This window comes from Amphiprion ocellaris, chromosome 22, assembly GCF_022539595.1.
Source record: "Amphiprion ocellaris isolate individual 3 ecotype Okinawa chromosome 22, ASM2253959v1, whole genome shotgun sequence".
Lineage (NCBI taxonomy): Eukaryota > Metazoa > Chordata > Actinopteri > Pomacentridae > Amphiprion > Amphiprion ocellaris.
In genome coordinates this window covers 3,975,362-4,001,613 of record NC_072787.1, presented here as the reverse complement: position 1 = coordinate 4,001,613, position 26,252 = coordinate 3,975,362, and the positions used below count along the sequence as shown (strand labels likewise).

General features: G+C 39.5%; 3 protein-coding genes across 5 annotated transcripts; 1 reads left to right on the top strand and 2 right to left on the bottom strand.

Moving 5' to 3' along the window:
* Positions 1-848: 848 nt before the first annotated feature.
* cebp1 (CCAAT/enhancer binding protein (C/EBP) 1) lies at positions 849-6,727 on the bottom strand. The gene is made up of 3 exons (XM_023286615.3): positions 6,632-6,727; positions 4,137-4,427; positions 849-3,509 (listed from the first exon to the last, which is right to left on the bottom strand). Exons 1-3 carry the CDS (start codon positions 6,632-6,634, stop codon positions 3,204-3,206), a joined length of 600 nt encoding a protein of 199 aa, XP_023142383.2. The 5' UTR covers positions 6,635-6,727; the 3' UTR covers positions 849-3,203.
* A 437-nt stretch (positions 6,728-7,164) lies between these two features.
* ngdn (neuroguidin, EIF4E binding protein) lies at positions 7,165-12,538 on the top strand. Its single transcript, XM_023286608.2, has 11 exons — positions 7,165-7,210; positions 7,498-7,557; positions 8,292-8,363; positions 9,295-9,432; positions 9,523-9,607; positions 9,737-9,789; positions 10,574-10,691; positions 10,909-11,083; positions 11,300-11,453; positions 12,158-12,221; positions 12,384-12,538. The coding sequence occupies exons 1-11, from the start codon at positions 7,190-7,192 to the stop codon at positions 12,401-12,403; spliced, it is 960 nt and encodes a 319-aa protein (XP_023142376.1). The 5' UTR covers positions 7,165-7,189; the 3' UTR covers positions 12,404-12,538.
* A 585-nt stretch (positions 12,539-13,123) lies between these two features.
* On the bottom strand, positions 13,124-25,905 carry pabpn1 (poly(A) binding protein, nuclear 1). Of its 3 annotated transcripts, none has more exons than XM_023286604.3 (7): positions 25,434-25,905; positions 22,871-22,979; positions 22,120-22,187; positions 20,924-21,030; positions 20,364-20,451; positions 19,472-19,623; positions 13,124-13,882 (listed from the first exon to the last, which is right to left on the bottom strand). In XM_023286604.3, the coding sequence occupies exons 1-7, from the start codon at positions 25,566-25,568 to the stop codon at positions 13,687-13,689; spliced, it is 855 nt and encodes a 284-aa protein (XP_023142372.1). In that variant the 5' UTR covers positions 25,569-25,905; the 3' UTR covers positions 13,124-13,686. The 3 variants fall into 3 exon arrangements, with proteins under 3 accessions (XP_023142372.1, XP_023142374.1, XP_023142373.1); XM_023286606.3 differs by lacking the exon at positions 25,434-25,905 and adding an exon at positions 25,012-25,168; XM_023286605.3 differs by lacking the exon at positions 13,124-13,882 and adding an exon at positions 14,775-14,997 and having other exon boundaries at positions 25,434-25,904.
* Between the last annotated feature and the right edge of the window lie 347 nt (positions 25,906-26,252).

Genomic DNA, 26,252 nt, shown 5'->3' with positions numbered 1-26,252 from the left:
GGTCAACTCTTTCCATATTCAAAGTGATTTCAAGTAATCCCACACTTTGTTAGTGGCAGATGATACAGCATTTATAGAGAGAGAGACACTTAGATTTCATTGAATCCTCTAGAAACCACAAGTTGTTGGGTAACTCTATTGGGCAACAACACTTACAATCAGCTCAGACGGCGACAACAAGTGTCAGGTAGATGAGGAGACAGTGTTTATTCAGTCGAATCAGGCTGAGGCTCACAGTGGACCTCTCTGTCTAGGGTCTGTGATGACCTCTTCCATCTGTATGGAATGAATCTACAATGAAACTCCAACCTCGAACTTCAATAAATTACGGAGGAATTAGTTTTATTAGTACAGTGCATGCATTATATTCACATATCCTCAATAACAGCCTTAATGATTACCCAGAGACTCACTGAATCTCAGTGGACGAGCAGAATGGAAAAAAGCGATGTTCTTGAGTATAAATGAATAAGTTCTGGTATTGATAGTGACCTTCATAATGTCGTAAAAGGCTTGTACAAAGCTAAAATTTCTTGCTTTCAGGTAAAAAAAAATCATGATGAGCTGGTTTCTGTTTCATTTGGAATGAAGCAAGAGGATGTACTTTAATACTCTTATATGAACTGTTTTGTTGTATTTAATTCAATTCATTTCAAATCAGTTTTACTTATTTTGTGCCAAATCACATTATCAGTCATCTCAGGGTCACTTCACATAGTAAAGGGAAGGCCTTATGATAATATATCATAGAGAGAAATCCAGCGAATCTAATCATTTTCTTTAAGCAGGCACTTAGCGACAGTGTGGATGACTTCATGCTGGCTGCAGGAACAGAATCATTTGCAAAAAAAGTTTAAATATTTTATTTTAATGGAGTAGTACAGTACCATTCAAAAGTTTAGAGTCACTTAGAAATGTCCTGAGTTTTGAAAGAAAAGCATTTTTTGATGAAAACAACATCAAATATATCAGAAATACAGTCTAGACATTGTTAATGTGGTAAATGACTATTGTAGCTGGAAACAGCTGATTTTTAATGGAATATCTCCATAGAGGTACAGAGGAACATTTCCAGCAACCATCACTCCTGTGTTCTAATGCTACATTGTGTTAGCTAATGGTGTTGAAAGGCTAACTGATGATTAGAAAACCCTTGTGCAATTATGCTAGCAAAAGAATCAAAAGTGTGAGTTTTCATGTAAAACATGAAACGGCCTTGGTGGCCCCAAACTTTCGAATGATAGAACACATGGAGATTCATTATTAATAGCATTACAACACATTTTAGAAATCAATGTGAGCAATAGAAGAAGCTTATTTTAGAATCAAAATTTCATCAAACCACTATAAAGTACACAGGTTCTTATCTTGGTTTGGTCTTCAATGAATATATGAGCTAACAGTTCCTTCAAAAAACATTGTAATAATTAAGTGGTGGCTCAGTTTCATTGTGTGCTGCAGGAGTGGAGGGTTTGGAGGACTCCTCAGATAGTAATGCAGTCCAGAACCGAGCCACACATGTGAGGATAATAAATTTACCACTAAACAATCTGTTGACGGTATTATGGGATGGCAGCCATGTATTGTAAAGCAGAGAGGCGAGCTGGTGAGGTTGAGGAGCTGCCGTGTTTAACTGAAAGAGGAAAGACTCATCATAAAGATCTTTAACTGGGATCATACACCCAAATATCTGCACGATTTTCCATTCCTGGTCTGAATTCAATTTATAGGAATAACTCACAGTGTAACACAATGCAGTGAAACAAAGATATATAAGGAACATATCAATCAAAGGAGGAGATTTGCAAAAAGATTGGAAATTACATTCAAACTGAAAATGATTTATTTACAGAACCGTGTATAAGAATACATTTACAGAGAAAACAAATATCCCTGAGTGCTCAGTTAAGAACTTGTACTTTTGCAACTGAGAAAGGCTGATAAATAAATATTTTGTTTTTGTTTTTTATTTTTGCTGATCTTGAGGTTGACTTTTTAATGTGGAGACTTTTACTTTGGCAAGATTTCTGTGTTCTGTGGCAGCTGTGAAACAGAAACTGTGTCCAATATATCTGAGCATTTCTGTCTTGAAAATAGAATGTGTGGAAATCTACTCTTTTTGGAATTTGTGAAACTGTATGTGATTTGTCACAGGGCCGTCCAGGTTATTGTAAAGCGTTGTAAGCCCCACAGAGACTGAACAACCAAATAAAGCCATATTTCACAGAAACTAAAGAGACTGTTGTTTTTATTACTGACCCTCCACATATGCTTGTATTTTCTTAATGCTGTTACAATGTCTGTTAAGGGTATTCAACCACTGTTGAAGTTTTCTTATTATTTTGGATCAGGGTTATTTTGATTTGACTTTCTGGACTAAAATTCCCCCCTAAAAACGACATTTTTCATGACATTTTTCATGTCATTTTACCTCGTTCTTCTCTGCAAAACTGCTCAGATCTGTCATGTTGCGTAATGAGTGAACAGCCATTTTCAAGTCCAACAACAAATTCTTCATTGAAATGAGGTCTGGGTTTCTGCATGTTTACCACATACATGTGTCATATTCCTTCAATTTCTAAATGGTGGATTTATATTCCAAGGGATGTTCAGTGACTTGGAGTTTTCTTGTATCCATCCTCTGATTTCTATAACCTTTCCACGGAGTTGCTTGAAGTGTTCTTTAGTAAATATCTAACTTTGATACATAGAGATGAGTTTTAAAGGGTTTAATGAGAGGCCTTTAATGTTTTAAACTAAATTTCTGCTGTACAAAAATGTAAAGCTGGACATAAATTGCAAAATTAAATGAAGACGGCTCGTACAGTCAGATGTAATGTCCATCCAGTTTGCTATTAAGCCCACAAATATCTCCGAAAAATCTCAAGGTCATGACCTTAATGACCTCAGTAGTAGCTATAACACTGTCAATGTGTTGGGGTTCTTCTCCTCACAATTTCACAACATAATAACTAACCATTTTCATATCTAACATTACATTCCACTCAAAATAATTAATTTTCAATCTGCTCCTCGAGGTCACTTTTCCATTTCCTAAATTATGACAAATGCTTGCCTTCATAGTGAACATTTCAAAAGAGCAATAAGAAGCTATTAACTTTGAGTGTTGGAGGACCTGCCTGGACGCACCAGTAACGACTGTGAAGACTATAATTGAAAGTTAATGCCGAGCAGAAATGTGTTCAGATGCTGGACTCCCCTGCTGCTCCCTCCTCAGCTCCCTGCATGTGTCGCTGTGACAGGATGTGTTTCAGAGTGTCCAGCTCCTGTGTCAGCTGTCCTATCCTCATCTGCAGCTTCTGGTTCTCCTCCTGCAGCTGCAGGGCCCTCTGCTGGGTCAGCAGGATCCTCCGCCGGGCCTTGTCCCGGCTCTTCCTCACCGCGATGTTGTTCCTCTCCCGCCTCAGCCGGTACTCGGCACTGTCCTTGCTGATGCTCCTCTTGGTCACCGGGGCTCTCAGAGTGGGCAGCAGGAAGGGAGAGAAGTCCTGCAGCCAGAAGAACAGATATGTTTAAGCAGTGGGATGACAGTTAACCCTGGTGTCGTCCTGCGGGTCAAACTGACCCCTTTAAGCATTTGAAAATGTGGGAAAAATATATATTTTCACGGTGAAACTTCTGAAGTCCACATTTTCAACATTGTTGGGAAATTTTCGAACATTTTTTGGTGGAAAAAAAGAAATGTTAAAAAATGTTTCTTCAAGAACATTCACAAAAAAAATCCAGCAAAAATCGCTGGATTTTGGTTGATTTTTTTGTGAATGTTCTTAAAGAAAATATTAGAAATTTCACTGATATATATATATGTAATCACTTTAGATATTTTTAGGATTTTTTGGCAGCTTTTTTACTCATTTTTGGAAAATATTAACAATATTTTTCTTGCAAAATTTGTTTTTTTAAAACATTTTTTAGATAAATTTTTTAAGGGCAACTTTTATGGAATTATTGGAATTTTCTTCCTGAAGGTTTTGCAAATTTTCAGAAATTTGAGGATGTTTTTGCTGAATTTTTTGATTTTTTTCAGACAAGGAAACAATATTTTTTGGTGCCCATAAATGAAAACAACAGGAAGGTTGATGTTCTTTTATCCTTTAATCAGAATCCTCTCTCACCTGCTGAGTGCTGCTCTGGTGGTGGTTGGTGCTGGACGGGCTGGAGGTGTTGGTGAGGCAGGACGTCGTGTACGGCAGGTACGACAGTCCCATCATCTGCTCTGCCACTCTGTCATCACCGCCCCTCATCAGCCCCTGAGAGTGGCTGTACGAGATCATGTCCATCTGATTCATCTGGTTGGTCGATGCAGCCTGGTTGGAGGAGACGGGGTTCAGGGTCTGGCCGTGGCCCTGACCCGGGTATGAGCTCACCCACTCCTGGATGACAGAGGACACCCTGGAATCAGACATCTGGAGGGGGGTAAACAGTGGAAAAGATCTGGTTTATTGTCCTCTTTAATTTTTGTTTGTTGGAAAAATAGAACAAAAAGACAAGAAGACAGATATTGCAGTCATTAGTTGCTATGCAGGTTGAGATTTTACATGTAAAAGGCACTATCTGATGATCTTATTATGCTAAATGTTTCCTGAATAAAGCAATAAAACCATATATATATGTGTACTACCTTTCAAAAATTTGCAGTCTCTTAGAAATGTCCTTATTTTTGAAAGAAAAGCATTTATTGATGAAAACAACATTAAAGTAATCATAAATATAGTGTAGACATTGTTAATGTGGTAAATGACTATTGTAGCTGGAAACAACTGATTTTTAATGGAATATCTCCATAGAGGTACAGAGGAACATTTCCAGCAACCATCACTCCTGTGTTCTAATACTACATTGTGTTAGCTAAAGGTGTTGAAAGGCTCATTGATGATTAGAAAACCCTTGTACAGTTATGTTAGCACATGGATAAAAGTGGGAGTTTTCATGGAAAAGAATTGTCTGGATGACCTCTAACCTTTGAACGGTAGTGTACAAACACACACATACACAGTTACAGTTTTCTGGATTTTCACTTAGTCAAGCATAAATGACATTTTTGTTTATCAAATTGCAAAACACAGACTTATTTCCTTAACTGTACATGCGTTGTGACTACGGTTGTGTGTAGTTACTACCTACTGTGAGCAGGATAAACCCGGTCATGTATTGTTACCTGATGATAGATGAAGAGGTAAAACTGTTCTTGACCAACTACTATAAAAAAGTGAATCAGCTGGTAGTAATAATAATAATAATAATAATAATAATAATAATAATAATAATAATAAATAAATACATTATGATATAATTCATTATGCTGAAGGGGCTCACTCTGCTTCATATCGTCTACTTTTACCCTGCAGTTTTAAAAAATATTTTGTTGACTATGTTAAGAATCCCGGAATTGTACTCACAAAGGAGGTTTTGTTTGTGTGTGTGAACATTCCCTAAAGAAAATTGCCTCAATATTTCTTACTTCATACTGCATACAAATACAAATTTCTTTGCCTTGCCACCCTACATCTTACCCTCTTCAGATAAAGACACTCAGTTAAAAATCTGTTTATTTTAATTAGGCCAAATCATTGTAAGTACAGATCAGAAAATATTGTTACTTTCAGTATATGGTGTTTGTAAGTGGGAGATTTTTGCACTGATGCAGTTTAAATGTAAATGTAGACTGGGCAGACATTATTTTCTAACAGACTCAATTCAGTCACTACTTAATACATGAACTGTTGATTGTATTTTTCATATTATTGTATGATGAGTGAAACAAATTAGTTCTAGAGTAAAAATAAACGTAGTAAAATTGACTAAACCCTTGGCTATAGCTGGTCCATTATTGAATTAATTAATCATAAACAATTTCATAATAAATTCATATTTAAAGCTAGGAATTTGAATATTTGGTGGCTTTTTTAGTCTCCTATGACAGTAACTTTCAGCATCCGAGTTTAGAATTTTCTACAAAATAAGCAATTTAGGTCTGTAAACCCAAGCTGTGTAAAAATGCACATTTTTCTTTCTGTTTCTTTCTTTCTTTCTTTTTTATATTTTAAAGGTCAAAAAAATCAATTAATTGAAAACATAACACAGATAAAACCATAAACAAATATTAGACATAGTAAAGCATTACCACAAACAATGTACACCAGTTTAAAAATCTGATAATAATAATAATAATAATAATAATAATAATAATAATAATAATAATAATAATAATAATAATAATAATAATAATAATAATAATAATAATCATAATAATCATAATAATCATAATAATAATAATAATAATAATAATAATAATAATAATAATAATAATAATAATCTATAAATGAATTGAATCGAGTTTAAAGCTTTAATTATCAATATTCCCCCCTTATTCACATTTTGTTTTTAAATCTGTATAAGCAGTACTAAATACAATTTTTTTTAAACGCCACCTCTTTCTTTAAAAAGTGATGAACTCTCGCGATTGTAGTCACTACATAAGACAAATGTCAAAGGACTAATGGTTTTTATTATTGTTTTTTTATTCAAAGGGTCAAAGATACATTTACATTTATTTACTGTCTGCACTAATTTCTTCACACACTAAGAAAGTTTTAAAGATGTGACTCACCATGACTTAACTCTCCACAAACTCTCAGAATATTCTTCAGGTTCTCCTCAGACAGTTTGAGTGGAAATGACAGACAGACAGACAGGTACTACTCTGATTATCACACCATCTCTCTCTCTCTCTCTCTCTCTCTCTCTCTCTCTCTCTCTCTCTCACACACACACACACACACACACACATACACACACACACACACACACACACACAAACACGCACACAAATATGACCCAAAAAGTACAGAAAAAATGTAGATTTGATTCACAGCATATCTACAGATTGTTTATCTTTTAACACCTGGTAACAGGAAGAACGTGACAGATTGCATTTATGTTGTTTATTTATTTTAAACTTCTTAAGATACTTGCATTCAACAATTTTAAACAGCAGGTCATTGTAAACAATTTCCGGAATAATAATGGATTAAAGTTAATAGGATTCTGATAATATATTTCCACTCATAACTTAAAAGTAACTTTTGCACAATTTGCTATTTCAACCCTCCTAATTCAGCCACACTTTTGTCCTCCTGCGGTTCCCGTAGTTCACAATGAAATTAAAATGGCTGCTCCTGTTGACAACGTGAGTACCATCTAGCTAGCTGCTTCATTATGAGCTTTTTATTTCATCTTCCAACCGCAAATGTTTGCATTCAGACCATTCTGGCGAGTTAATGTCTATAATAAAACCCTCCTCGATACGGTAGATTTGTAAAAATGGGCGATTAAATAGTTTTGTTTGTAAAGACGTGCTAACCAGCTAGCAACTAGCTTCAAACTTCTTTCTCAATCTCAGCTAACATTTCAGTGTGTATAGAGCTTACGGATTCAGGTGTTGTATGTCTAACGTGTCATTTATTTGTCTTGTAGGATTTAATTGAAAGTGATTTACCCAAAGCTGTTGAGCTGCTGAATAATCTCACAGAACAGGTACGAAAAAAACATGCTGTCTTTTATATTTATTTAATAATCCCATACAGAGGCGTTGTTGTCATCTTGTAACATTTGGGATCGAAAACCCCCAAATCTTAGCATTTTAATGTCAAAGTGCACAAGTTACTTTGGCGTAAAATGAATATATAATGGAAAACAGTTTCTGTATACTCCGCCCATGTTCCAGAGTGAGTTTAGTACGTCTTACAGATTGTTAGATTTGAATAATAATTCATTTTAATAGTAATTTGGGTGACTGAACCTTCATGTAGTCCAGGAGCAGAGACGTTGCTGCTGTTTATGGTATAAAGTTCCCCTAAACAATACCCTAGATAACTAACTAATCATAATCGGAGCAAAACTGCTGCTTTGTTTAGTGTTTGTCTCCAACAGCTAATGACTGTCGCTTTCGCCCTCTGTGCTGTTTATGCATCTGTGTTGGTGCTAAAATGTAGAAAAATCCATATTCAGATTCTGTCCTGTGCTGCTAAAGCCCAAGTTTAATAATGCCACTGACCCCATATAATACTTGTAATGTTTCCTAGTGGAGATTCATACTTTCTTTCTTTCTAACAGTAATACTACAGGGACATTTGGATCTATTATAGTTCTGTTGTTAGATTACAATCCAGCTTTTGTATTTTCATTTGTCCTAACTGCTGAGGCTGACCCAGGACCTGTAGATCTGAGGCTTCACCACAGATAAACAAATGTTTCTCTTTTCTCTTTAGGTGGCCTCAGTCACAAATCATGTTCGTGAGCTGCTAACTAAAGTCAAGGATGGGGCGTTTAAGACGTCAAAGGTGAGTAAAGACTTCATGAGAGCTGTGAATGGAAATCCTGACCAGCAAGGCTCCTCGGGTTCATCCTTTTGTTAATTTAGTTAGCTGTTTTATCAAGGCACTCCTGCATAATTCTGTAAGACAGGTTCTTGTCTGAAACAGGTCCTGTCTTAGCCTCAATATGTTCTTGTAAAATGGTAAATACTTTAGTTTACAATGTGTTTATGAGGCAGGGTTTTTCCAACACAGGATTTATTTTTCACCACCCAGAGAGAACAAACCTCTTCAGCTCCACAGGAAAATCACCAAAACCAAAATGATAGGAACAAGAATGTTTTGTTAATTGGGGTTTCATTTACTCAAGGATAATAGACATTTTTTTATATCTCAAATTGTAAATCAAGTAAGGTTACACAGGCCAGGGATTGACCAAATATCATATCCAATATTGAGCATTTTTCTGACTATGAGTATATAATTCTTTCCTTTAAATTTGCTCATTAGACTCTTATGCAGCTGCCTCTCTTTATCTGTACTCACCACTTGAGCAATAATTGTCTATTAATACTGAACAATGTTTTAAATAAAGGGTTTAAATTAAACATCTGTGAAAAAATAAGTCAAGAAATGAACAAAGTTTTGTCTTGAAGTTTGTGTTACTCTAAATTTTGCCACCAATATTTTCTTTTTTATAGTGGATGTGTATTTGTTGTAAATATTAGTTACTGTTTAGATAGATAGATAGATAGATAGATAGATAGATAGATAGATAGATCCCTGCTCATTGGAAAGGACTTTTAGACATGAAAGTATGCATAAAGGGGCAAAGAACTTAACATCATTGTGCCATGCTCTCCACTTTTATCACCTAACTACAATAATATTTGATCCAAGTCCTGTTAGGACCGTCTAGAGCTCGCTCTGACTCTCTATCCGTCTTCTCTCTCTGCAGGGTTTATCGTTCTTGGACCTTCGATACCATCTGCTGCTCTTCTACCTTCAGGACCTCACTCACCTGATTAGCATCAAAACAGAAGGAGGCAAAATAAAAGAGAGCGATGCCTTGAATAGAGTGGTCACAATCAGAACAGTAAGACAATATAAAGATAGTGCTGTTTATTCTTATCTGTCTGGGTGACATGTTAAATGAAACCTTTTTTCTTTGTCTTTTTTTTTTAAGGTCTTGGAGAAAATGCGGCCGCTGGACCACAAACTGAAATACCAGATTGATAAACTGGTGCGCACAGCTGTGACTGGAAGTTTAGGTAAGACTGATGTCAGTGATCTGATTGTTGATATGAAGGACAAATATCAGACTCATGGTTTTTTTGTATGATGTGTAGTCATCCGCTTTTTATCGGCTCAGTGATGTCTCATTGTTTTGTTGATTACAGCTGAAAACGACCCACTGCAGCTGCGTCCTAACCCTGAGAATCTCATCAGCAAAGTAAGGAATGAAGAGCACAGCCATTTTAATCCCTCTTTTTATTTGGGTTGCCCAGTTTCTCACTAATTCACTTTCATTTTTATTAGGTGTTTGATACTGTTTCATATTTACCCTTAGATGCATGAGTGATTGAACCCTACACTCATACATAAGTGGGTCAAAAATTACCCTTATAAGAATGTGTGTTTTGTGTGTATTCAATGTGTTTTATGCCATTTTTGTCAGTTTGGTGAAGAATAATAATTTGTTTTATTGTTTATATTCTACCTTTGTCCACACAAAAATGATTTCATGTTTGAAATGTGTTCATTTTTCACTTTATAACAGATTTTGAACATTTTGATGATTGAAAAAGAAGAATGTTACACAGAACAGCAGTAGAAGAATGTCAGTGTCCATTTTGTAGACATGTTTCTACTCTTTTCCTCCAGCTGTTGCTCCAAGTTTGTGCTCTTCATCACCTCATGTATGATATTATCAGTGATAAAGAGCATGGGGTAGTAATACAAATATCAGAATTTTTTATAAAAATATAAAAGGTAACTTAAAATATTTAATGGAATGATATCAAGAACATGTTTTTTGAGGAAAACCTGGAAAATGAAATAACTTTTCATTCCAAAGATATTGCAAGAAAACGACCTCACTGGGTCATTTTTGACCCACTTATGCATCTAGGGGTTAATTAATGTTAATGTTTGTTCTTTGCGTTTCATTGTTTCAAGAAAGGCAAATGGACAAATTGTAAATACAGACTGTTTTTCTTTGTGTGCTTTTCACCCAGCTGGGTGACTCTGGGGAGTCTGAAGATGAAGCTGAGACCAAAGCAGCCTCAGAGAAGAAAGCAGCTCACTCTAGTGGCAGGAAATATGTACCACCAAAGATCGCTCCAATGCATTACGGTAACATCAGTCATATCTGTAACTGGAGCTTCTCATTAAAAACACCAACCAATACTGCCGATATTTATTTCATGTTGAGGTTCATTCATTGTTTGGAAGGAAGCTAACCTCATACCCCCTAACATCCGCATAACAGTTTGGGACAGTTACTTTAGAAGATACTCATTAATGCTGTTTTCACATGTCGGTAACCCACATTCCGACCTTTTTCCTCCAGAGGGTGACATGACAGAGGCAGACAGGAAGAAGGCCCTTGTGGAGCGTCAGCGACGAGCAGCTCTGAGAAGCTCTGTGATCCAGGAGCTGAGGCAGCAGTACAGCGACGCTCCCGAGGAGATCAGGGACAGACGGGACTTCCAGAGCGAGAGGGAGGGCCGCGAGGAGCTGCACAGGTTCTCACATGCTTGTTATTCAGAACGCAACAAAAGCCATATGTTAAGTTACTTTAATACATCTAGTGGTATGTGTCCCATAAAGCCATGTTTGCACACAACGTTTTGCAGGTATCTTGTCATCTACCAGCACCTTCCACAAATGAATCTTAGTACTCTTGTGTTTGCCAGTTTTTGTTTCCCAAGCGTCCTTGTTAAGTAGTTTTTTCCTCTCAGGAAACATTATGAGGAGTCGATGATGGTGCGTCTAAACATGCCAAAGCATCAGAAGAACGCCAAGAAGAGAGGCATGATGGGTATGTCCGGCCAGCTCAGCGGCATCACACACTTCAGTGACATCTCAGCTCTGACGGGCGGCGAAGGCGGACAGGTGAGTTCTTCCAGGAACATTGAACGCTGCTGCTGGAGAACAATCTTCAATCCAGACGTTATTTGATTTGGGTTTGGACTGATGTTTCCTGGTAGTTTGGCTCAGGTGGAGCAGAAAGTGAAGACTCCAAGTTACCCTGAGCTTTGGGCCCATGTGTTGGTTGGATTGTTAATTGAATTGAGACTGGACAGGCTTAATTATTTACCCTGACTGTCATTCAACTTGGGCTGCCTCCAGCACACAGTTATTACTGGGCAGGAGACGTGTGTTTTGAAGGGGTCTGGCATGTTTAACTTGAAATGCTAATACATGTGGTTACCTCTGTGACTCAGTTGTCTGCTGCAGTGTTTGCTGGCAGCCTCCCCAGGTTTGGCACACCATCCTTCTCTGTTCTGTTTCCTGTCTCAATCCACTGTCTGCTGCCATTAAAATTACTAATGACTTGGACTAATGACCGTTGAGCCTCTTGCTGATAAGTTTGCTCCACTGGGTGCAGATGTGGAAAAAAACCTTCAGTTAAGAGGACTTGGAAAATCCATGAGCTATGTTTAGAGGTTGTCCTGGAAAACACGAGAAGCCACAAATAGATGTCGTTAACAGGCCCATCTCCGAGCAGCATGAATGGGAACTTTGTTTCCTCCCTTAATTTTGATTGCATTCTTAAAGTGGCTGCTGGTTTTAATGCATTTTCTTTATTGGTGCAGGATGGGGATGGCGGTCGACCCAAGAAAAAGAAGAAACTCATGAAGAAGAAAACAAAAAGAAAAGGTGAGGACATTCTAAATTAGAGTCAATCAACTCCTCTGTTTCTTAAAGTTTTTTTTTTTTAAATCAACCAGTAACAATTATTGTTGTTCTCATTTGGTTTTAATGAGAACAGTTTAAATGCAGCTTTCAAGGTTAATAATCTTGTATCTCTTTCTCCTGCAGCTTTCAAGAAGCACAGATAGATCTGAAGATGTCAGAAGACTTGTTACCAACACGTTGTCTTTTTAGTTTAGTTCTTTTTAGCAACACTGTACTAAAAATTCCCCACCGGTTGCTAACATTCAGTGTTTGGAATAAACATCTACTGTTGACTCTGATTTGTGCGCCACATTTGTTTATTACCATTAGAGGGCAGTCATGTTGCCCTCTTGTTAGCGTAACAATTAATACAGTCACACTGGAATGTTTAAATAATTTCAAGATTCCTCTCCTTTTTCTGGACTAATTAACCCCCTGTTAAGAGAGCTGTGATAATGTAGAGAAAAAAAAGATGCGAAACACATTACGACCTAAAATTGAACCCAGACAGATCTATAGACAGTTGCTGAATAAACAGCCAGATGTTGGTGAGACACTCCAGTACATTGAGTATATAAACTCAGCTTGTAAATGGATTACTATAGGCCTTTTAATGTCACAGTAAGGAAAGCACAGATGCACTAAATAAAATGTTTAATGTGTGCAGCTCTGTCAGTGTATTATTTCAAGCCTTTAAAAAGTGATTGTTTTAAGATTAAAATGTTGGTGTGGCGTTCCCAGTTCCAGATTTCTATGATTTGCTCCCAAACAGTGATCTCACTTTATCGATACTAAATGATTCATTCTAAAAAGATGAACACATCTGTTATTCACTAGAGGACCAACAAAAATATGTCTAATCACCACTTAGAACTCAGACGCAGTTTCATTTTTACACAATGTCTTTATTTTTTTTTCCTAATTACAGACTCATGGGTTAAAAATAAAAATAAAAAAAGCAAAACATTTGTTCAAACCCACTCCCCCTTTTCAAAAAGAAGAAAGAAAAAAAAGGTCTCCACACAAATCCCACCCCTGACTTTCCCCGCCCTAAAATAACAGCTCCGACCCACTCCTTTTTTTATTTTAATTAATAATCAATGCTGTTAGCTCATCAGCCTTCCTCAGACAAGCCGTGACTGCACTGCGCGTCGTCAGAGAAAGGGGGCACCTTAAGGTCCGCACTGTACACCCCAAAAAACACCCTCATCTCTGGTCCTGCCTTCCTCACTCTCACGCAAACTTGCCTGCCTGCCACTCAGCTATGTTGGCTTCAGCTCTCTGTATATAAATCATGTGTTGGGTTGGCTGCCTGTTTAGTGCCATCTGTACTGCAGTGTGTGTGTGTGTGTGTTGAACAGGTGTGTGTCGACAATGTGTGTGTGTGTCGTATATGCATGTCTGTGTGTGTGAGAGATCTGACGTGTGAAAAGGATTAAAAGCATCATCAGCGTTTGCTGTTGTAGTAAATGCCCCCAGCGGTGGGCCTGTGGTCGCCCTGCCCCCCTCCCCCGCCCCCCCACACCGACAGGATGGGGTGAGTGTGCATAGCGGGAGCAGAGAGAGAGAGAGATGCTGCGGAGACAGTGGGGGGGGCCGGCGCCACCTGGGGAGGGGTTGTCAGCCTCCACTGGTCCTGAAACCTGAAACGACAAGAAGTGGTCTAATATACAGAGAGAGGAGGGGGGAGGGAGGGGGGGAGAGACGGGAGACAAGGTGCACAGAGGAGGGAGGGGGGAGGGAGGAGATGGAGGGGGGTTGCGCGCAAAATAAAAAGTAAAATAAAATAAACTGATGCGTTTGAAAAGAATAAAAAAGAGCAGTGGCCATGCTGGAGTTGGAGTATGGAGCGGTGGGGACATGGCAGCAAAAAAAAACCCACCCAGGAGACAAAAAAATAGATATTATACAGGTAGAATCCCACTGAAAACTGAAGGTCCATCACTGTCCAGAGAACAGCGGACAGCCAAAAACATATCAAGGCGGGATGAGCCAAAGAGGAGGAAGGAGGGGAAAGACAAAGCATGAGTTAGAAGATGCAGGGAGGGTAAGGAGGGCAGAGAACGGCGGACACAAAAGGGGTTGAGAGGGGGTAGGGAGGTAATGATATACTCCAAACCACAAACTTAACACAACAAATACTCGATAGCTAGTGGAAGTTTCACATATGTATGCTACATTAAAGAACAAAAATAATGAACAGTATTTTTTTTCTTCCTCGTTGCTGTTTTTTTTTTCTTTTTTTCTCTTTCCTTTTGGTGGTGGTGGTGGAGGGTGAGTGGGTGGGCTGTGTTGGTGATGGTGTGAAAGCAGGAGGTCACAGCCAGATCAAAGGAGACACATCTGCAGCCTGAGATACCATCATCTTCTCCCTTCCCTCCCCCTCAGCAGAAAAAACAAAGAAATCTGCCACCGTATTCTCCCCCCAACGGCCAACGTATACCTTACCAGGGGTGACCGCATCAACCTCTGCACACGCACGTTCACACACAATCTCACACTGCGGCCAGTCAGTCTCTCTGTCCAGGAGAAGTGTTTGGGCTTTTTTTTTTCCTTTTTTGTCTTTTTTTCTCTCTTCTGGGGTTTTCTTCTTTTATTGTTGGGGAAGGGGAGGACTTTCTTTCATATTGTGTGTGTGTAATTATTTTTTTTTTTAATGGGAACAGAGAGGGGGAGAGGGTTGATAGTAAGGGAGTATTGGGGAGGGGAGGAGGGTGTTTAGTAAGGGGAATACCACGATGTTGTTCGCCCTCGGCCCCTGGAAAAGAGAGAGAAAAAGAGGGTGAGTTTTTTTCTGTTTGGCTTAAGAAGACGGACACCAATTTCCTGGTGTGATAAGATATAATATAAATATGAGTGTGTGTGATTGTGGGCAGAGAAAGGGTCAGAATTTCAGTCCTAGACATAAACTGAACGGGGAAAGAATAGATTTATTTGTAAAAACGGAAAAACAGTGTGTTTAGGACAGTGTTCACAGATCACTAAATAGACATACCATCTTAACGGTATTGTGCCTTTGATCTTACAAGGTGTCCTGTTACAATCTGGAAGAATAAATAGACTGGAGTGGTGAAAGAAGCTGAAAGCAGCTTTGTCAGGAGAGGAAAAGTGTTTAATTTCCAGATATTAGGATAAAATGATTAGTGTGTGGGCAGTGAGGGGACAGCAAAGGCACTCTCTCTCCCTCTTTCTCTCTCTCTCTCTGTGTCTCTCTTGTGCGAGAGCCGCCTCTGGGGTCACTGTGGGGAAAGACCTTGAGGACAAACAGCACCACATATAAACCCCCAGCAAGACAGTGCACACACATACATACACATACGCACACACAATTCGGGGGACAAGACTCACAACTGCACACTCAAAAGCCAGGTAGCAGCAAGCCTCTCGCACCACGCTGTCTCCCATTTCTCACAGATACACCGCACTCGGTGGCGACAAACACACACACACACACACACACACACACACACACACACACACACACACACACACACACACACACACACACACATAAAAAAAAAGGGCCACACTGGGATTGAAAGTCCAGCGGTTGCTAGGTTAGATGCTGAGATCAGGCTGCAGTAATGAACCCTCGTTTCTGGGAGTGAAGCTGAAACTGAGTCGGAGGGTGTGTATGTGTTGCGTGAGTGGCGATTCATGTACATGCAAGGACACAAACAGCACAAAAAAACAAACAAAGAGGTTCTTCCACATCACGGGTACAGTCTGTGTGTTGTCTGGCGCCGTCAGAATCTTGGCATTTCACCATACCAGCTTGGGAAGATAGCAACAATGAGAGGCTAATTTCTTAAGTGCATGTTAACATGAATGACTGTCTTTGCTCACTGGCTTTCAGTCAAGGTGGAGGGACTTTCAGGTGCTAGACAAATACCACTCTGGCTTTCTTGTTCTTTAATACTATTAAATTCTGGCAGATGAGACTCTACTGAAGTGTGTGCAGAAAACACTTGCCAAAGCCGTGTTAAAACTTCACTTGTTACGAAACAAAGCCAATCGACACACACACATCACTTGGACTGTAATTCCACACTCGCAGCCAAAGCATTGCGAAATCTTCCCAAGCTCACAACAGGTCGATGCAAAGATTCTGACCCGACCACAAGTTTGTGTTCACTCTGGATTCTTTCCCTACAGTAAGACAAGGCACCAGTGAAACGTGTTATTTGGTTCAGATCGCGGCCTGATTCTGTTCAGCTGCGGCAGTCTTAAATAGACCAGTGATGAATTCCTGATGTAGCAACCAGACAGCTCTTCTGCTCTCCACTGCACCAAGCGATCAAGGCCAGTTCAAGTGGAACAACTCTTTGCATGCTAATCTCTGTGGGTGATTTTTACATATTAACCAAAGCTCTCAGATAATGAGAAGACATACACAACAAAATTATCAGTAAAACCCAAAAAAGTGTGTTTTCTGTGGTTTTGAGTACAATTGTTGCAGTCAAATGACTAAAAGTGACTACAATCACCTGACAAATTACAGATAACAAAATTAAAAATTGTGACTGCTAATATGTAAACTCTTTAACAACAACTGTTGAGATTACTGGGTGTTTTGCTACTCTGCAGGATAAAATGCTCACTTTTTTTTTTTTTTAAAAAGACGTGACTTCATTGCTTCTTCCCCTACACACACAAACCAATACACTAACTTTAAACTTTTGGAGTCCAAGAAAATAACACTTAAAGGCCCTTTTCACATTTCCAAAATTGTAGTAAGTACCTTACCTAGTGAACTCCCCATTTGGATCAGTACATTGATTTAATATCAAAACCCCTCAGCTTCTCTTAAGTCTTTGTGTGCCTTGTCCTTCAACGCAGGCCAAATCCCAGTGAGTAAACTGGCAGGGTTAGGGTTTCTTGGTATGTGTGGGAGTGGCTGAGTAAGTACACAGACTGATTAGAGAGATTCTGACCTTGAGGTTCAGACGCTTTCTCACACAAAGGAATGAATAGAGATGTAACCCTTTCTTGTGGGTATTTAAAGACAGCCTGGCTGAAATGGGTATTCATTGTCCAAATACTCAAGTCAAGAGCAAAAAATGAAACAACAGAAACTCGTGATAAAATGGACTGAACTCTGGCTTGTCAGAAGAACTCGGCAAACTGATTAATTGTTGCTGAACATGTTAGACATTAAGTATTAAACAAGAGCCAAACCCCAGATGCTATCAGAATCTCTCAGTCTTAAATCTTAGTCCATGTGTGAGGAAGCTGGCATGCTGAGCAACACATTTAGCAAAACACCTCCTCTCCCAGCCTCAGCAGAATAGAAAACCAGATAGCTCCACAGATAGAGCTCCACCATGGGGCCTCCATGGAGTTTCCTTGGAGTTTCTTTGTAAACACTGAAAAAGGAAGGCTACAAATACTAACCAAAGCTTACATAAAGACACACTAGATGTTATGAATTACACCCAGAATGACCTATCACTAGTTTTGCATCATCTGATTTAAAGAAACCTTGCATCTGTTGATTACAAGGCAATTACAAAAAGCTTAATCACATACTCTAAACACTCTCAGTTTGACAAAGCATAGTAGAAACGGCTCAACAAAGACTCAGAGGACCCCAAAGCAGAGCTCTGCAGTGAAGCACATCCAAATTATGAGATCCTGTCTGATTTCACAAATACTGTGTACAGAGACTTGCCAAAATCCCAATGCACAACACTTAGATCACCACCAGGCTTATTCATTTTCTCATATGGAGCCCTATGATGATAGACAGTACTGATGTTTAACCTGCTCTATCAAAACGCCACAACCACCATAACGTTGTCCAGCTGCAGCAGATTTTGACTTTACTATTGATGAGATGCAGCAACTAACACCAAACTGACAAATATTGCTGTAAAACGCAGCAATGCTTCAGGTGACTGTACAAACCATCACACTGCGCAAACCTCTCAGTTATGCAAAATGACTGGCATCCTCCCATCTCTCCATCATGAAAAACATCAAGTGTAGGTGCTGCACCCTTGCACCAGTACCTTTCCGTTACCATGAAGTTTGCAGAAATTGCATTGGCACTGACCCAAACACCGCTCCGACTTACAGAGTGCATGTACAGCCTGGGAAGAATAAACTGTCGTGCATGAGTCTATCGGGCTGCATTGAAATGGTCATATGTGATGCGACATGCCATGAAGCCCTCAGTCCCACAACTGATGTCATGTGGTTTCTAACCTAGCTGCATTGTATGTTTGTGTACCTGTCTCATTCACAGTCTCTAATGCCATCTTTGTCTCTGGTCAAAAAAAGCCTGATATTATCCAAGGATACAAATAAGAATTTATTTCATGTTGAGGTAGTCGTAGTGAAGAATTACAACTGATGTTCAAGTACATATCACAATGAAATATGCTTTTAATTTTAATGAATTTTATAATGCTTGTAGCTGCAGCAACATTTACACACTACAGACAGATGTCAGAGTTACTAATGAATGTGTGAAGACCTTTGGAAATCCCATCAGCACAGAAAATGATTTGCTTACTCTCATTCTATGCTTTCTTCCTCCATACTAACCGATCATTAATACAGAAAAATATTTTCCTCATGTCCAAATTCAGCCAAATCCAGTTTATTTTATGTTTTTACATACAAAACCCCTTTTTCCTACTTCATACTACCCTTGATGACAAAAGGAAAAAACTGGACAACAATTTGCGTCAACTCAGAGCGATGTGATGAATGTCTCAACCAGTATATTCTGGTTAGTAAACTGAAAATTTACACCAAGCAATTGGTGACCTGAAGTCTTGAGTTTACTTAAAATGAACTAAAACTGTCCAGTTCATGCCTTATAATTCCCGTCTCATTATTTTCTGCGGGTCTTCTTTTCGAGTGACAAGTTGACACTAACAGTGATTCTTTTAACAGGATTGCCTCTCCTAACCTTGATGTTCAGATTAACAAATCCAAAGCAGTACAAAGAGGGAACAGTGGTAACCCTGGGTACCATTGAAATATGACTTCAATTTTCTGTCCAGTTTTGTTTTTTCTATTATTCCAACATCACTTCTCTGTACTACAAAAAACTAAATAGATTTCTTTGTTCCAAAGCAGCTTCCAACTGTGGCTGGTCATGATGGTCTGTCGTGTTCGTCCTGTGCTGTCTTTCAGTGCAAACACAGTGACTGGGATGCAGTGCATGCAGGTCATGTGTTCTCCCCAGCTGTCAGAAGTGAGAGGTTTTGGCATCAGCTCACCTGAAGGCCCGTCCTCTGCCTCTGGGTGGTGTGTAGCCACTGTAGTAGCGTGCACGTGATGTGAAGCTTCCTCCCCGTGATCGGAACCGAGCTCGTGGAAAGCCGCGGTCTGTGGTGCTGATGCCTGGTCTGTTTGTTCTCTTGGCGCCCACCTGAGGACAATAAACAGTCACATAAACAACAACAATTCAGACTACCCATCTGATGCATTTTTAAAATTACACAAATCCATTCAAGCCAGAATCCAAACATCTTCAATAAACTGTCCCTTTACTTTGGAAATCCAACATCTGTTCAGCCTTTTATAGTTGACTGTATAGCACAGATTATAATGCCCCCAAAACATAAAACCCTTCCATTTAAACTTGCAAGTCTCACTATGCGGAAAACCTAAAACAGAGAAGCATAAACAGGCCACCTTAGAGACTTTTCTTTGGTCCAGCAGTAAGAATCAAAGTCACATACTAACCAATTTTTATAAAAGACCGTTTAGTAAATGCATGTCCACTCAGCCAATCAGGAGAAACGTACTAAACTTATCCAGAGTGATTTCAGCTAAATTTAGTCAACAGTAGACAACAGTAACTCTTTTCTTGTAGTAGTCACCAAGTATTATCCCATTTAGTTCATTTTGTAAATGTGCCGAGTATTCCGAGTTGGACAATTCATGATGATTCAGCCACAGTCTCTGATCACATGGAATCATATTTTTGCTACCTATTAGGATATAATTAGACTGTCACATTGCCCCTTTCCTCTTTCCTGACTAAAATGAGTTACTTTTCTTGCCATACTGACCAACGACCTCTGAGGATTTAATGTGAAAATGTCCAAGCTGCACGTAATCAAGAGGTTGAAAATCTAAACAGTTAAACATTTGAAAATCTCTTACCTTTATCTGCCTTCCTCTGAAAAGAGACTCATCCAAAGCCATGGCTGTCCTGACAGACTCCTTGTCTGCAAACTCAATATAGGCAAACCTGCAGCACAACAAAGAACCATTCAGCTACAGAAGTACTCAAAATAAACACCAGTATTATGAGTTGCTATACAACTGTTTACTAAAGAAATCTAACCTCCTTCAGATGAATATAATTTGTATAAAGCTCAAGTCATTTCTACTAAGGGTTAATGCAGCGTTTATATGCAAGATTCTAAACTGACAGCAACAGAAACCATCTTTTATGTTTGCTGAAATAAAGGAAAAAGTGTATTCAAATATTCATTAGATGTAGCCCTGACTTTTGTAAACAAAAGCAACCACATTTAACCTTTCACGTTTACTGAAAAATTGGGAAGGCTTCATTACTTGTCTTCTTGCTTAATGAAAACTGTCCATGTGTTCTTTTTTGTGATATATTTATTGGTTATTATTCACTATAAATTTGTCCAATGGTGATAACCTGTCATCCACCTCATAGTGAAAAGGTAAAGCATAACGTTGGTTATTACCCCTTTGGATGCCCTGTGTATTTGTCACAGAGGATGGTGACTCTGTTTACTGAACCGCAGCCATGAAAGTGAGCCTCAAGCTCTTCTGCCGTGGCACCGTAGTCCACCTGAAGATAGAAAGGTTAAACATCAAAATACAGCCATCACCAATGCCTAGACATGTGCACTTAAGAACAAAGCATAGTACTCCTGCAAGTGTCTAGTATAGTTCATTCATATATATATATATATATATATATATATATATATGTATATATATATATATATATATGTGTATATATATATATATATATATATATATATATATATATATATATATATATATATATATATATGCAACTTTAAGCTTCTTCGACATGAAAACACAGTAATTGTATTTAAGAAGTGATACAGAACCTGGTCAAAAGTCTTTGATAAATTGACTAAAATTACTTTTATAAACTTTTCCAGATTACTTCTAAATGTAGAACATAGTAACTGTTTTATGAACATTAACCCATTTATCTCTGCTGGTGTGGGTAGTGTTTTACAAGTCAGTTAGCAACTAGACCGAGTGCTATAAAAGGCACGATCTGCAATATCAGATTCCCGGAAAATCAAATTGGTAGTTGGTGAAATTTCTTAATACTAGAGTGTGTCTGTGTGAGAAGAGCACTAGTGAGGGAGGCTATCAAAAGACTGAAAACAGAGCTTTGGGGCTGAGATTAGAGAAAATGCATAAAACAAATGTTGCCTTGGTGCTTGACCGGTTCACAGCTTTATGGCAGAGTAGCATAAAGAGAGCACTAAATACTGCCCTTGGGACTCATTTTCCAGTAAGATAGTGAGGTAACCTTAACGGTTAAGCAACCAAGTAATTAAATTAGTCATGTAAAGCATCTCCAGAATACCCTAAAGTGAAAGTGGATACTAATAAAAGCCAAAATCTAATCAAGTATTTGTTGCAGGACAGACCAAATGCATAAAGCAGATATCTGTCCATACTCAGAAAGTAGAATTTTATCTGGTGCCCAAACACACAAAATCTGAAAATTCCATAAGTGAGATATGCACTGTACATTATGATACAGTGTCAACACATTTTTCCTGAAACTGAGCATTGTTCTCCGATGTCATCTCTAAATAAAACACTACAACAAGAGACAACGCATAATGTGGCCAAAATAGCATTAGTATGAGACAACAGAGTCACTCACATTTCCGACATAAATAGACCTGCCATCTGCTTCCATCTTTTCCTCGATGGACATGATGACGGGGCCAACTGCACAGAGGAGAAAGGCGGCAGAACAAACATAGATGAACATCGAAATATTTCATGAAAAGACAAGCATGGAGGAGTGGTTTAACAAGTACAGGTCTAAAGTCCACATTAAATTTCACTAAATGAAAATTTGTGCCGCTTTGACACCATTTCCTATGTAATGCATAATTGTGTTCATTCATTCTTTCTCTGTCTGTACAGTAAATCTATTGCTTGCATCGTGGGTTCAAGATTTAGTACGACCCTTTCTTCTTTTGCACATCAGTCTTAAAAGAGCTGTTAAGGAGATTTTTGTCGCAGTTTATCTATTGTTTAATTAACATACAACTAAAAATGCTTTTAAGAAACCAACTCATGCACCAGTTACTGAAAGAAAAGACTTATTCTGGCCTTAAACTAACTTTCAAATCAACTTTTTAACCTCAGCAGGCCAAATCATGACCCAATCTAATAACCAAGTAGTAAACTACCCATATTGTAATGTACATATTAAATTTAATTTGATAGATTGCAATAAATAAATTATGTTAGAATGCTTTCCCTGGGTGGGCACAAACCCGAGATCTTATATTATTGTGGTGTTTTTCCTCCACTGGGTAATTTGACAGTAGAACAAGATAGGAAATGTTAACAGATGGGGGAAAAAATAGAGCTGGTCTACCAAAAAAAAAAAGCAAACACACCTGGTGGGGGGCTGAGATTCATCTGTTTTTCCACCTCGTTCTGTAGCTCCTTCAGCTTCTCTGCCTCTTCCTCCATCTCTCTCACCCGCGCTTTGATTGCCTCCAGCTCCTGCAACACAAACACACATTTCATCAGAGCTGTCACTTCATTATGTGCACAACTCACTATCATATTAATCACCAGTGACATAATCAGAAATCGTGAATGACTGTAAAGCTGTGTGAATAAGTTCCTACCAACTAACAAATTTTCCACAAAAAAAAAAAATCATAGTTAACAAAATGCTGCCATAACACCCCTTTGAAAAACCTCACTGGTGAGGATGGTACAGTAGCAAGGATATGCTAAACTTGTGTAAGTAATGTGTTGATATCATAATATAACCTCAGACTAAAAAGATGCAACGAGATGCTTTGTTTCTGTCAGAAACGGAAAAATAAACATACAACTTCTTTCTAAAAATGTACTGTCTAACTGGTCGTGCATCTTTACTATGGTTACACACACTCACATCTTGCACATTACTGACTAAATTAGGCTGCAGTTGCCTCCAAAATCTTAAAAGTGGCCCCTAAAGCCATTTAAAAGAGCATCATCAGGCCAAGATACACTTTAACAGCCTTCAAAACACGGGATACAAATTAAAGTTATCAATCAAAGTAAGATGCTCACTTTTACGCATAGTAAGTCATTTTTCCATTAGTATAAAGCTGCCGTTCAGAAAAAGCATTTATAAGGAACACAAGTAAAAACATTTATCAACACAAGTAAATGGTAATCGGCACCATTTAGGCTGCATATTATGTATAAATACACGCACTGACAACAAAAACATGCATATTTCTCTCTGTCAAACAATATTTGTGGCTGTGAGATTTGAAGACGCCATATTGGCCTCTTGCACCTTACAATGGCCATTTGTCTTTTTTTTTTTTATTATTTTGACACTCCACAATCAATATTAAGAAAACTGATTTGTTGCTGCTGTTATACAGTCAAAATTCAAGGCGGCAGTGCTGGCACCATTATTTGAAACGATGGCTACCATGGACTCTGTGGTCAGAAGAAAAAAACCAAAAGCCACAAAACTAATACTGCCAAAATAATTAAATATTTCCACATTGAGCAATGGGATGGCTGTGTCCTCACGTGGGAGCGGACCCTCCTGTCTGACAGTGGTGCACTGCAGCACAGTGGGAGTCACTCCAGCTCAGTCCAGGGCTATTGCCTACGCCGACAGGATTTGGAATATAAAAGGTCTTTGTACAACTGGGTGCAGTGACACAGGCCGACCATATTAAATTCAGATCTTCTCACCACAGGGGAATAAAGGCGCAGTGACGCTATTTGGACCATCAGTCCTCTTTGCATCCATGTGTCTGATAATCTGTCACACCACACATCAACAACCTTTACACGATCATGCATGTGGAGGTGAAGCACTGCTGATATAAACCACCCAGCACTGACACGTTGTGACTCCTATTTTTTTTGTCGCATATTCAGTGCAAGCTCTTTCACTCCCCTCCCTTCCCATCTTCTCCTTGCTCTAGCAAAAACAGTGAAGGATGCAAACCCAGCCCCTCAAATACCGCAGCCCCCTTTCTTCTGCGTTGTTCGGTCTTAACAGCCAGACAACCCCTCAAAAACCCACCTGGCCATGCTACGCAGACACCACCTGGGAACATGCACCAGTGTGAAAGTGATGGAAAAAATAGGCCGACTCACGCAGACTGTGCATCTACGGCCATCAGACAAGATCCAGCGGCCGTTTTTTCCCGCTGATGCACGCTGCTACCCGTCGCCTTTCGATCCAGACGACAGTTCTGGTCAGGTGCACGTCTGCCCACCCTAGCTTTGTTAAAGTCGGCTAGCCTGTTAGCCAGCCAAAATCCCCGTTGTCCCATGGTAATAAATACAGCTAGCCTTCTAATAGTAATTAGCCCCGTGAGCTTAGGGTGCAAATGCCGCAGTTTATCTCGTGATTACGGCTGACAGGTCCGCTAGACATTTTAGCTCGCAGTAAGCTAACATTAGCCTGCTGCTGCTCGGTCATTTGCATGTGCATACATACCGGCGCTGAAAATGCAGCAGGCGCCAGCGTAGTGCTAAACGCAAAGGGAATAAAATAGTTCATTACCGTTAGCAGGTCGCCTTCTTAAGGACGTAGACTCGCACAGCGGGGGGCTAATGGCGGCGGCCTGTCCTACCCTCGCCCCTAACTGTCTCCTGCATCTCCGTCTCGCATTTTTTTGCGACAAGGATTCCCCCCGCAACGGCTGGAGCTGCTCCCTGGCGCAGAGAAACTGGCGTCGCTGTTGCGCCAATATGGCTGCCGACACCACGCATGTCACCACCCATTTCTACTGCACTGCGTGAACCACAATGGCGGTTAATATCGACCTGGCGATAGCAGTAACGCACACGGCATGTGACCCGAGATTTGTGAGAGAAAAAAACCTACAAATTGGTCGCCCGCATTCACGAACTACTCCGATTTGGTCATAACATGTCTTGGTATTCATGTGGGCTCTCACTGCTGAAACAATGCCCTTCACTTACCGGGTCTTCAATTGCGGCCTCTCCCTCTTCTAAGCCCGGTTCTTCGTCACCGACACCCGGGTCTTCCAGCTCGGGATGTCCGGGGTCTGAATCTAGTAGGGATTCCTCCGCCAGTCCGTTACCGAACTCCGCCATCGCCCTGTTCCAACTGTACCGACGCGCCTCGTGGCCAAACCGACGTTGCAGGCCCCTACTCACACACAAGGGGGTAGAGTGAGCGGGGAGGCGGAAAGAAAAAAACGGCGGAAAAACGCCGCTTAGTAAAGTTAAAATGGGGAATAAAATGCTAGCTTCGGTTCTAGCCACTACTCAAACAGCATGTCACGATGTACAGGGACTGCTGTTTCACGCTATCTTCGAGAACTTGTCCTAACTTACGACAGAGAACCTAGTTTATTTACTTAAACGTGTATATAAAAAAGGCGAGGACTCTACGCGAGAGCGGCGGCGTCCCTTCAGTTCAGAAATGGAAGCCGGGGGCGGAGTCATGTAACACTGCAGGCGTAAAACTCTCGATTCCATTGGCCAACGTGTGATTCTAGACAAACCCCCGTGCTGTCTGCCGCAATCCTATTGGCTTATCAGGCAGGACGTTCCGGTTCCCAAATCGCATGTGTGCCTTTAATTGGATTAGGTTTCTGTCAATCATATCTTTTTCAGTCATAAGTGAACTCGCTAGGCCAATTGTTTAGCAAATTAATTCCAGGCACATTTGAGTGTCTTTTATTTTGTTTTCTCCAGTGTGACCTCAGTGACCTTTGAAAAAATCCTATACAATATATGGTTTAAAAGTACTACTTAGGTAAAAAAAAAAAAAAA